General features: G+C 40.5%; 1 protein-coding gene and 1 long non-coding RNA gene across 2 annotated transcripts; one reads left to right on the top strand and one right to left on the bottom strand.

Moving 5' to 3' along the window:
• Nucleotides 1–1,083: 1,083 nt before the first annotated feature.
• sap30l.L (SAP30-like L homeolog) lies at nt 1,084–8,604 on the top strand. Its single transcript, NM_001096485.1, is given in 4 exon segments — nt 1,084–1,328; nt 3,571–3,693; nt 5,425–5,523; nt 6,419–8,604. Coding segments are annotated over 4 exon segments (546 nt in total). The 5' UTR covers nt 1,084–1,136; the 3' UTR covers nt 6,551–8,604.
• LOC121401430 lies at nt 3,350–10,582 on the bottom strand. The gene is made up of 2 exons (XR_005966235.1): nt 10,518–10,582; nt 3,350–3,710 (listed from the first exon to the last, which is right to left on the bottom strand). It is a non-coding gene; the product is annotated as an uncharacterized LOC121401430 (long non-coding RNA).
• Between the last annotated feature and the right edge of the window lie 2,137 nt (nt 10,583–12,719).

The raw sequence follows: 12,719 nt of genomic DNA, 5'->3' as shown, positions 1-12,719 counted from the left end.
AGGTATTTTACCGGCTAGGCCGGTAAAATACCGGCCGGATGGCAACCCTACTGGGGGTGAAGGGTGGGTGTTCCCCCCCGAAACGTTGAGGTCTGGTGGCTAAATAAAAGGGGATATTCCCCGACTGCATTAAATCGGTGTGTGTGCGGATCCGTTTCTTTTACACATTGAACCCTACTGGGGGACCAAGAGGTGACATTTTGCTCCACTTATAAATACATCAGTATCTGTAAATAAGGCCCTGTTATCACTGTCTACCCTAAAACCACAGATTCAAAAGGGTTGTCACCTTTTCTTCAAAAAAATACCGGCCTTCCTATATTTTTATGTATTTCCCCAATCAATAACATTGGGATCAAGCTTAATTTTTACAGGCCAGGCCGGTAAAATTCCGGGCAGGTGGCAACCCTATATGAGGTTGCCAACTGGCCGTAGGTTTGCCACCTGGCTGGTATTTTACAGGCCTGGCCGGTAAAAATGATGGTTGATCTCAATGTTATAAATAGGGAAAAAGAAAAGGTGGCAGCCCTAACTGGCCGGAATTTTACAGGCCTGGCCGGTAAAAATGTTGCTTGATGCCAATGTTATTTATAAGGAAAAACTATAAAAATATAGGAAAGCCTGTATTTTTTTCCAGAAAAGGTGGCAATCCTAACCACAGACGAGAAATTCACTTAAAACCCCCCTTCTTCATGGAGGCAGCCAAAAATACTAGCTAACAATAAAAGAAAATTTTTGCAACTGTTTTATTACAAAAAACCTTTCAGACAACTATTCTCGACATTTGCTTCTTTTACAAACATCTCCCGTATGACCATACAGCGTTTTTGCATAACCGGAAATGGGGAATGACGGAAGGCCTAGCCGGCCAATCACACTTGTAGCAGTTCAAACGCCCCTAGTTCGAGTTAAAGGCGTGCGCTCTCTCCAGCGAAAAGGAACGTAGTATTGACCAATCGTTTTTGTGTTTGAGTCTATGACCCGCCCAGTGTTAGCGACGGCCGATTAAGTGTTAGGTGGTGGGCGGGATATCCGTTGTCAATGGCGACTGTGTTGCTGCAGTAAAACTACGGGGAGTTCGGAGAGCGGAAGTGGCATGTTTGTCTCAGGCCAGTGATAGGGTTACAGCTGTGGCGATGAACGGCTTCAGCACGGAGGAGGATAGTCGTGATGGGCCCCCGGCCCAGGCTGCACCATTCTTTGGACAGACCTGCTGTCTGATTGACGGCGGAGAGCGATGTCCAAGGCCCGCTGGGAACGCGTCGTTCAGTAAGAGAGTGCAGAAGAGCATCTCACAGAAAAAACTCAAACTGGACATCGACAAGAGTGTGAGTAGATCAGTTGATATCGGAGCAATGTAGCTACTTACACGTCATGTCAATTGAGTGCCCCAGGGAGCAGAGTTTGCTAATGGCTGCAGGGAGCAGACAAAGTTCAGGGGAGCTGTGGCCCTGGAACATATACAGGTCCCTGTGCTGCAGAGAGACCACACTCTCCAGTATAAACCCAAGCAGCTCGTGGCTACACAGCCCCACACATATACATCAGCTGCTTCTGCCCATCAAGGAACATGTTCAGCCCAAAAGACACTGAAGGGTCACTTCTCAGCGACATAAACCTGATAATGTCCTAAAAACACTCCGGGATCCCTAAAGCTGGCCATAGACGCAAAGATCCGATCGTAAGAATCCTCGATTCGTACAATTTTCGGATCTTGTGTGGAGAGTCCCGACATCTGTCATGTTAGTCACCCGCAAGTGATTGTATCGACTTACCCGTCACCCCGGGCCGGTGCTCCTATCAGCAGAAAACTGCACCGGCCAAGGGTTATACCAATAAACACCACGGAGCGATCCATTTCCAGATTCTTGTTTCTTAGAATTTCCCGGGAAATCACATGCGCTGTAGAACGAAATAGCCAAGTTTTAAGTTAAAGTTCAGCTCTTCGCTCTACTGCGCATGCGCGAAGGAAAAAGGCGGAAGTAGATCGCTCCATGGTGCTCACTGGTATAACCCCGGGCCGGTGCAATTTTCTCCTTTAGGGCAAGGCCAGACGTGGCGTTTTTAAAAAGGAACAGCCAGGCGTAAATACGCCACTGAAACCACATGCGACCGTCAACATTAGTTTTTCATGCATTTTCAGCACATAGGACTTTTTCCCAGCATGCACTTCATTGAGAATTTGGACGCCATATTTAAAATACGCTGCATATTTACGCATAGTGTGGTTTCAAATGTGCAAATCCCATTGAGTCTAGTGATTTGGTAGTTTCTTGACGTATTGGCGTTTCTACTAAAAAACGCCAATACTGGCGTCATGTGGCGGATTTCAGCTTGCAAGCGCCCTGTGTGAATTGCCATAGTGCGTTTTCCATTAGTTTCAGTGGTAGGGCAGTTTATGCGTATTTACGCCTGGCTATTTTTTAAAAACGCAATGTAAAAACGCCAAGTCTGGCCTTGCCCTTAAGAAATCCTTTTGGAAAGCACTGCATTTTGGCGTTGCTGCAAAACCGAATCGGGCTAGAGCACTTCTGTTCAATTGGATTTCAACAATCCAGTTTGGTGGCCATAGATGTAACAAGGACGATCTTTCCAGGAAAGATAGTTTGTTTCAGTACTCGCATGTAGAGCTGAATCGCCCGATATACAGGTAGAAACAATAGAATTCTTGTGATCTGATGATTCAGCACTAACAATGGCAGATGTTCAAGTGCCTTAAAGGGGTGGTTCAGCTGTAAATTAAACTGTTATAGAATGGCTAATTCTAAGCAACTTTTTAATTGGCCTTCATTATTTACTTTTTATAGTTTTAAAACAAATTTTCCGTCTTCCAACCTTTTCCAGCTTTCAAATGGGGGTCACTGAAGCTACAAATGTATTGTTACCTTTTATTACTTATCTTTCTATTCAGACCCTCTCCTGTTCATATTCCAGTCTCTTATTCAGATCAATATATGGTTGCCAATGTAACTTGGACCCTAGCAACCACATTGCGAAAATTGCAAACTGGAGAGCCGCTGAATAAAAAGCTAAATAACGCAAAAACCATAAAAAACCAATTGCAAATGGTCTCAGAATGTCACTCTTTACATACTAAACGTTAACTCAAAGGTGAACAACCCTTTTAAAAGCTGCCTGATCCGAATTTTCCGGTTAGCCTGATTGACGAGCATACTGATATCCAAGTCTTCTGCCGATATGTCGGCTAATCTCCCACCACATGCCACCGAATATCATACAAAACGTTGTTTTGTACAATATTACCGCACATGTACTAGATGTGAGGTTTGAGACCTGGAATTGCAGGAAGTGAGGGTCTGCACACCAAATAAAGAGACCAATGGCATTCAGGAAAAAAACATTTAGTTTTAAAATTCACAAAAAGTTAATTTGGTCAAATTTACCAATAACATGCAATTTAGATATACATACCACTCAAAAATCAGAAAAAGGAAGCAGAAAGTAGAAAGAGAATCACCCCTACATTTCTTCGGACAGCTAGTGACATTAACCTTGTGTGACTGAAGTAACTGCAGATTTATATCTCCAGCCGTCTCACCCTATCTTCAGGTTCGGCACCTTTACATATGTGACTTTCACAAAAATTACATCCAAAGTGTTCGGAACAAAAGAAAGCGGAAAACCAGTGATGACGGGGGGGATTCTCCAGAGCACGAAACAGATGTCCCAGAGGTAAGTTCTCTTTTATCCTTTTAAATGCATCTGTGCATAAGGCGACGTGAGTTTTTATGTGGTTGTTGGTCTCTATTTGAGTTGCCGTTGCGCAATGACAGACAGGACGTTTCGTCACCCACAATTAATCCTTGGTATGGCGGGCAACAACATGTCCCCTATTTGTGCATAGGTTTTCCCAGTGGTGATTCATATATTAGCAGCTGGAGAGGAAACAAGGGATGTTTGGTCACCCACTGTACCAAGGATTAATTGTGGTCAATAAAACATTCCATCTGTCTTTGCCCTAAGCTGTGTGTAAGGTAGGCGAGGGACTGATCATGTGACCCCTTAAAGCCAAGCCTAAAGTCACGTGTATGAAGCGGCATTTTCGTGACAAACAAGTACTGCCTATGTGTTTCTGTACTAAAATCCACTCCATTATAATATATTCACATTCATGGGCTTAGCTAGAATACCAGTCAAGGACTCTGCCCCTACAAACAAACTTCATTTCGCTGTCCACCCAAAAAGTGACATTCTGCAGTTATCCAGCCAATACACATTCATTAATTTTTTTTAATTGTTTTAAAGTTATTTGTCCATGTGATTGTAGTTTTGTAGCATTGTTTTGTTTGTTTAGGCTAGGTCCTTAGAAGCTGGCTTACAACATGGCTTTAAATAGCAATTAAATGCAGAAATAACTTTGGACCCATTGATAAAAAAATATGTACCGTATATACTCGAGTATAAGCCGACCCGAGTATAAGCCGAGGTACCTAATTTTACCTACGAAAACTGGGAAAACTTATTGACTCTAGTATAAGCCTAGACACAATTACAGCCCTGTCTCCCAGCAGCGCACATTCTGCCAAAGCGACCCCCCCAGCGATCAACCGGACTGCTTTGCAAAGCTGATGGTGACAGAGAATTGCCAAACGGATTACTGTGTGCATTGTACCACTGTCCCACTACCATGTGCAGAGGGTGCTGTTTGATATTGCCATCACTGTTAATCTTTCGTATTACCAACAGAGGGCGCTGTGTGATATTGCAGTCACTGTTATTCTTTCATATAACCAACAGAGGGCGCTGTGTGATATTGCAGTCACTGTTAATCTTTCATATAACCAACAGAGGGCACTGTGTGATATTGCAGTCACTGTTATTCTTCCATATAACCAACAGATGGCACTGTGTTATATTGCAGTCCCTGTCATACAACCAACAGAGGGTGCTGTGTGATATTGCAGTCCCTGTTATTCTTTCATACAACCAACAGATGGCACTGTGTGATATTGCAGTCCCTGTTATTCTTTCATACAACCAACAGATGGCGCTGTGTCATATTGCAGTCCCTGTTATTCTTTCATACAACCAACAGATGGCGCTGTGTGATATTGCAGTCACTCTTCACTCTTAATCTTTCATATAATCAACAGAGGGCATTGTGGGATATTGCAGTCTCTCCCCAAGTGAACTGTTGGTATAGGAATGATTAAAAGTGACTGCAATCTCAGCTACTCGGGTCGGGTACCGCTGACCCGAGTATAAGCCGAGGTAGACTTTTTCAGCACATTTTGGATGCTGAAAAACTCGGCTTATACTCGGGTATATACGGTATATGTTTATTGGAAATTTGCTCAAGGCTGCATTTTCTTTCACTATGTTTAAAATAGTTTTCCCATGGACAACCATTTTTGGGCCATAACTTATGGATGCACCGACTAACCTATACCCCCATTCCTGTAGGTGGATCTGTTCCAGCTGCAAGTGAACACACTGCGCAGATACAAGAGATATTACAAGCTGCAGACTCGTCCTGGACTTAACAAGGCCCAGCTTGCAGAGGTACTGTTTATTACCAAAAGTAGTAATGACTGAATAAAGTCAATAACTTTTAAGTATCCTGTAGCCTGAAGTTTTGTGACTGTTTGCAGTTGGTCATTATTAATTAATTTTTTTTATAATTTTGCTTTAAGTTCACCAGTCTGGAATTTCAGCAGCTGTCTGTTACTAGAGGTCCAATTTACCCTAGCAACCAGGCAGTGGTTTGAATGAGAGATTGGAGGATGAATAGGAGAGAATGATAACTATAACATTGCAGCCCAACAGAATAATTATTTTGGGCTGCCAGGGTCAATGACTTCCATTTAAATGTTGGAAAGTAGCAGAAGAAGAATGTCATTTTTTTTAAACTACCTTTTAAAGGAACAGTAACACCAAAGAATGGAAGTGTTATTAAAGTAAAATATAAAAGATAAAACGTTGTGTTGCCCTGCACTGATAAAACTGATGTGTTTTCTTCAGAAACTCTACAGTAGTTTAAACAAACTGCTGTGTAGCCACAGGGGCAGCCATTTAAAGCTGAAAAAAGAGGAAAGGCACAGAATACACAGCAGATACTAAGCTCTGTAGTATACGATGGGATTCCTCTGAGTTTCTGGTATTTACAGTCTATACTGAACTTGAATGGCTGCCCCCATGGCTACACAGCAGCTTATTTATATAAACTATAATTGTGTTTCTGAAGCAAGCACACCAGTTGTACCAGTACAGGCCAATAGTATATTATATTTTCAGTCCTTTAAAACACATTTTTTGATGTTACTATTCCTTTAAATACAGTAAATGCAATAACTCCTTTAATTACTCTTTGCAACAGCTCTCTTTGCAGAGAGCTGTTTGGGCGCGGTCTTTGCATTTGCAGAATAATCTATGTATATAAAATGTGTATTTTTAACAGACCGTGAGCCGGCACTTTCGGAACATTCCTGTGAATGAGAAGGAAACACTGGCCTATTTCATTTATATGGTCAAGAGCAACAGAAGCCGCCTAGACCAGAAATCGGAAAGCAGCAAGCAACTTGACGCATAGCTCTGTGGGACTTGCCTTAAGGACCTTAACCCTCATCAATGAACTGTATTGTAAATAGAAACGGCTGAGGCGTGAGCCATATTATGTGCCATAGATAAGAAGGCCTCCAGAGATATAAAACAGCTGGATCAAAGGCGCCCAGGATTTTCCAGTGACAGCACTGTGCTTTGCATGTGATTGGGCGACGGTGTAATAGTGATGTCACCGTCACCTAAACATTTTGAGGTGGAATCTAGTGGCCCACCAGTATTCCACCGCTAAACCAGCCTCAGCACATTGAGATCAGCATGTTCAATTCTCAGCAATAAGGTGCACTTTACCTTGCCTGTGATTGCAGCCATTGCACTGCACATATTTACTCTTTTTCATACTTCATATTTTATCAACGACCCAAACATTACCCTGCACTTCTCCATTTGTTCATCCTATTGGTGTCAGGGGAAATCGGCTTATTCAAGGCATGCAATTCAGAGGAAGATTCTCAGCTAGAGGTTCCAGATTATAGCACATCTAACCCAATCAATAGAAGGATTAATCTCTACTGCATCCACATTATCATGATTATGGTGCAGATGTGCCCAATCAACTTTGATCTCTCTAGGGCATGTGTTTGCAACCTGTGGCCTACCAGGTTTGCACAGAACTACAACCTGTTGCAGGTTGCAATTCTCGGATTTAGCATCTTCTTCGAAAAATCAAAGCCGAGTTTTGGTTGCAGTGTTTTACTACAATGGAGGCAACGTTCGCAATATTGTTACATGAGTGCGGATGTATTGGTTCCTGCTCATTCTGCTCTGCCAAATTAAAAGCAGACTTTTTTTTGGTAGAAAAGCTGACTTTTAAGCTATTCTATCAAGCTATAACAGAGTTGCCCTTTTATAGGCTTATTTAGATTATGTTATTGGAATTATAGTCATGAGTGTGGCTACTTAACCAAGCTTTCTAATTTTGGTTCTGTACACTACCACAATGAATTTTAAATAAAACAACTCAGATGAAGTTGAACTGCAGACTTTCAGCTTTAATTCAGTGGGTTGAACAAAAGAATTGCATAAAAATGTGAGGAACTAAAGCCTTTTTTTAACACAATCACTTAATTTCAGGCGCTCAAAAGAAATTGGACAAATTAAAATACTGAAAATAAAACGTTCATTTCTAATACTTGCTGGCAATGACAGCCTGTAATCTTGAACTCATGGACATCACCAGATTCTGGGTTTTCTCCTTTTTAATGCTCTGCCAGGCCTTTACTGCAGCGGCATGACTGGAATCACCTGGGAAACTGACAATATCAAAAACAGCCTTTAAAAAAAAGCCTTTAGAGCCTCACATTTTTATGCAATCTTTTTGTTCAACCCACTGAATTAAAGCTGAAAGTTCAACTGCATCTGAGTTGTTTCATTTAAAATTCATGCGGTAATGTACAGAACCAAAATTAGAAAGAAAAAAAAAAAGTTGTCTCTGTCCAAAGATTTATGGGCCCAACTGTATATAAACTTATATAATATCAAACAACAGTGTCTGCACTCTCAGGTCTTAAAAAGTGAAGCTTATTACAAACCACAAAGCATCTCCCTTAAAGGGAAAATAAGTTGCCTTTTCCTTTTATAGACCGTAAAACATTCAGACTTCCCTTATTTTGATTGAAAAGAATTGGTATGTGCTTATTTGAAATCCTAGATCTTAGCGAGAGCTGCGCTGGCAAAAGCTTTCTCGGTGGATCAACTGACCCCAAAGGAAAGTTCTCATTGCAATCGTTTAACATGTCTGCTTTTAAACAGACAGAGCAGAAAGGATTTTTTTTTTACTGTACAGCACATGGAAAAATACTAAAAGGAGAATAATTACATACTTACCAGCAGGGTATATTTTATTTTTTTCTTTTAAGCTGTAATAGGTTTATTTACTCTAGACACTTTATAGATATCCCTTTTATACATGCATATTTGTTCAACTTGCCATCAGTATATTTGACATTTTTTACATCTTTTTTAGTATTTATTGTACTAAAATGTAACCATTTAATTAAGTTTTAATTAAAGCATCTTTTGTCAGTGTATTGACCTGTCTCTTCTTGCCATTGAGTGCGTAATTTTAAAGAGATAGCAAGCACTTATTGCAGCTTAAACCCTGTGATTGTTCTTTTCCCTGCACGGTCTACAGGGAAACTTTTATTTATTTATTTTTTGCATTAATGTAAGGTTCATGCAACACACAGCATTTTAAAAACTATCTACTGTCAGTTATTCCTTTGTCATCAGCAGGAAGCACTGGTTGCTAATCTGCCCTTTGGGGTGTAATCACCAGTGCAACTTCCAGCATTTCTCACTTGTCTTAGTGGGATACAACTTGGGGTAACCAGATGTATATGACCGTAACATTACAGGTAATCATCTCCAGTACTTGCAATTCATGACAACTACAGTCCTTTTCACCACGTTTGATGGCTACAGCATGTGATTCAAGAATGATCAGACCGGCCAGTTTGAATCTGCTAAGCATCCAATACATTTGCCATCACAATGATCAACCAGTTACATATGGAGTCTAGACAGATGGTCCAACATGTCACTCAATTTAAAAGAAATAGATCATTATGACATCTGTTTCCAGATGTAAATAACATGGATCCCAAATGGCAGAGCTTTTTAGAGGGTTTATTTTCCTTTTAAAGGCTTGGTTTACATTAACTTTGTTTAGAATGGCTAATTCTAAGCAACTTTTAAATTGGCCTTCATATTTTCTTTTATTGTTTTTAAATTATTTGCCTTCATTTCCAGTTTTCAAATGGGGTCACTGACCCCATCTAAAAAAAAAACAAATGTTCTGTAAAGCTACATGTATTATTACTTTTCATTACTCGTCTTTCTATTCAGTCCCTCTCCTATACATATTCCATTCTCTTTATTAAATCAATGCATGGTTGCTAGGGTATTTAGGATCCTAGGAACCAGACTGCTGAAACTGCGAGAGCTGCTGAATAACAAAAAACACAAATAATAAAAAATGAAAACCAATCGCAAATGTTGTCAGAATATCACTATCTACATCATACTCAAAGTGAAGAACCCCTTTAAGAAGCAGGTATGACACAAAAGGTGAGGGTGTCTAAGCTGTGACCTGTCAAATTCTATTATTCGCAACAGCCATAGCGGAGGCACAGTGCTGCACATAGAGAAAGCAGGGCACAGTGCACACAAAAACATGCTTCTGGAGGGATGATCATCATATGGCCAGTCCTAGGGTCAGCTTGATGGGGTCCATATTGTGTAGGATGGCTGTACATAGAAATATATAGAGATGTAAGACAGTGGGGGGTCATTTATCGAAACTGGGCAAATTTGCCCACGGGCAGTAACCCAATCAAATTGCTGCATTCATTGTTCTACGTGGAGCTAGCTTCTAAAAGCGAATCACTGATTGGTCGCTATAGTTAACTGCCAATGGGCAAATTTGCCTAGTGTTGATAAATGAGCCCCAGTGACTTTTTGTGTACGATTCTGAGCATCTGCCCAGGTGCTACAGCCTACCTCCATGTGATTTCCTTTTGAGCATTACTTGGGATATTTTATTTTACACCTGGAAGAAACCTTTATGGTTAACCAGGTATAGCTTTCTCACAAAACACAAAGAAATCGCCAGCACTCGGTCTAACTCACGCTTTGGCGTTGACCAGTTGCTATAAACACCCTTGTGCCATCGCTCGGTCTTACCCACATTCTGCAGTTGAGGAGCTGCTATAAATGATAAAAAGCCAATATTTGTACACAGAGAAAAATTGCCAGTGTACAAAAAATAAATTACAAAAAATGAGGTGTTAGTACCCAGAATATGTAAGCTCACGTGCCACGTCAAGGCCCCTCATTGTACTCGAGTCCTACACTATTTGTGAGCTTTCTTTGTAGTGCATTAAAATCAAGTCTCCCAGCAACCAGTGACTGAAGTAGTAAGACCATTGCACACTTACCCTTTAAAGTTCCCCATAGACGCAAAGATTTTTCATTGGTGAACGATCGATTTCAGTGCAGTCCGACAATCCGTCAAATTATCGTGAGGTTAGTGGGAATCGAAATCTTACGATTTTACGTCCGACATCTGTCAGAGAATTGATCGGCCATGTTAAAAAAAAATGTCACAGTGCAATCTATCTATGTTTGCAGGTCCAAGCAGGCAGCTGCCCTCAGTTTTCCTGGCTTCAACTAGACAATATCGCTTGAAATGGTCTTTTTAGTTGGTGGATAAATCGTACTTTTAAAAGTCTTTACATCTATGGCTTAACTCAGGAGCTCTAGTGAGAGCAGGGAGCTTTTAAGGCCCAGCCAGCAAACATACACATGTGAATAATTCCCTTCTTACACTATCTATTAGCATTTTAAGTTTGTAGTGCAGTTAAAGCAGAACTAAACCCTAAAAAATTAATATGGCTAAAAATGCAATATTTTAATGGCCTTATTGCATCAGCCTAAAGTTTCAGCTTCTCAATGGCAGCAATGATGCAGGATTTCAAACCTGTCACGGGGAGTCACCATCTTGGAAAAAGGTCTGAGCAGCTGTTGAGACACTAAGCTTAGGGGTCGTCACAAATTATCAAGCAGATAATTAAGTTTGTCTGTAATATAAGCTGATACTACAATGCTGATTATTAAATTCTGATGCTAGTTACACTGGTTTCTGTGCGGCCATGTAGGAATTATCTGTATTAATAAATAATCAGCTTTATATTGTGACATTTCTATTCTATATGTACTGTATATTGTGAGTGGGTCCCTAAGATCAGTAAGTGACAGCAGCACAGAGCATGTGCAGTGAATCAGCAGAAAAGAAGATGGGGGCTACTGGGGCATCTTTGGAGACACAGATCTTTACTGCTAAAGGGCAGTGGTTGCCTAGGGCTGGTACAGAAGCACAAAACATAATGTACAATATTTCTGCCCTACTTATTTAGTTAGGCTTTAGTTCTCCTTTAAAATCAAGTCCCCCAGTAGACAATGTGACTGAGTAATAAGACCATTGTGCACTTCCCCTTAACTCAGGGGCTATAGTGAAAATTCAAGGGGCTTTTAAGCCCCAGCCAATTAATATAAATCTATAAATAAATCCATGTTTTAAAGGCTGAATGGCAGCTATAGGCAATATTTGGCTACAATTTGTACATGAAACACAAAAAAAAATTGCCAGCGCTAGGTCTAACCCACGCTATGTTGTTGGCTGGGGCTTAAAAGCTCCCTGCTTTCTCTCCTGAGTCAAGGGTAAATATACCTTTCTCACAAGGTAGCTATGTGGACTATGGATTTCAAGAAAACTTGACTAAATTGTCAGTATTTATCGTGGTTAAATTTTGTATAAACTTGTACAGGTATGGGATCTATTATCAGGAAACCCGTTATCCAGAAAAGCTCCCAATTACGGAACGGCCATCTCCAATAGACTCCATTTTATCCAAATAATCCAAATTTTTAAAATGATTTCCTTTTTCTCTGTAATAATAAAACAGTAGCTTGTACTTGATCCAAACTAAGATATAATTAATCCTTATTGGAAGCAAAACCAGCCTATTGGCTTTATTTAAGGTTTACAATATTTTCTAGTAGAATTAAGGAACAAAGATTCAAATTACAGATAGATCCATTATCTGGAAAACCCCAAGTCCCAAGCATTCTAGATAACGGTCCCATACCTGTATATGTAAATTTTTAATTGACACACACACACTCCTCTCTAATGATAGAGAGATAGGGTTGGTCTTTTTATACCTTTAAGGGCTCTTACTGACGAGCGGTTGAAGCTGCGCTCCCCTGTGCTCCGTTTTTCCTGCGTTCAGCTGCAGGGGAGCGCAGGAAGAGACGCATTTAGCCTTTTTCAATGGGGCTGTACTCACACAGGCGTGTGTAGGCACCGAACGCAGGTTGAGACGCAAAATGCTGCATTTTTCCTGCGTTCGACGCCTACACGCGCCTGTGTGAGTACAGCCCCATTGAAAAAGGCTAAATACGTCTAATAATAAATTAATTTAAATTTTTAAAAATTATTTCCTTTTTCACTGCAATAATAAAACAGTACCTTGTACTTGATCCCAACTTATTGGAGGCAAAACAGTCCTATTGGCTTTATCTCATATCCAAGTCATTTTTAAGTAGACGAGATATTTAGATCCAAATTATGGAAAGAC

The sequence above is a fragment of the Xenopus laevis genome, chromosome 3L (assembly GCF_017654675.1).
Source record: "Xenopus laevis strain J_2021 chromosome 3L, Xenopus_laevis_v10.1, whole genome shotgun sequence".
In the NCBI taxonomy this organism is placed as follows: Eukaryota; Metazoa; Chordata; class Amphibia; order Anura; family Pipidae; genus Xenopus; species Xenopus laevis.
This window is presented reverse-complemented; position numbering and strand designations above follow the sequence as displayed.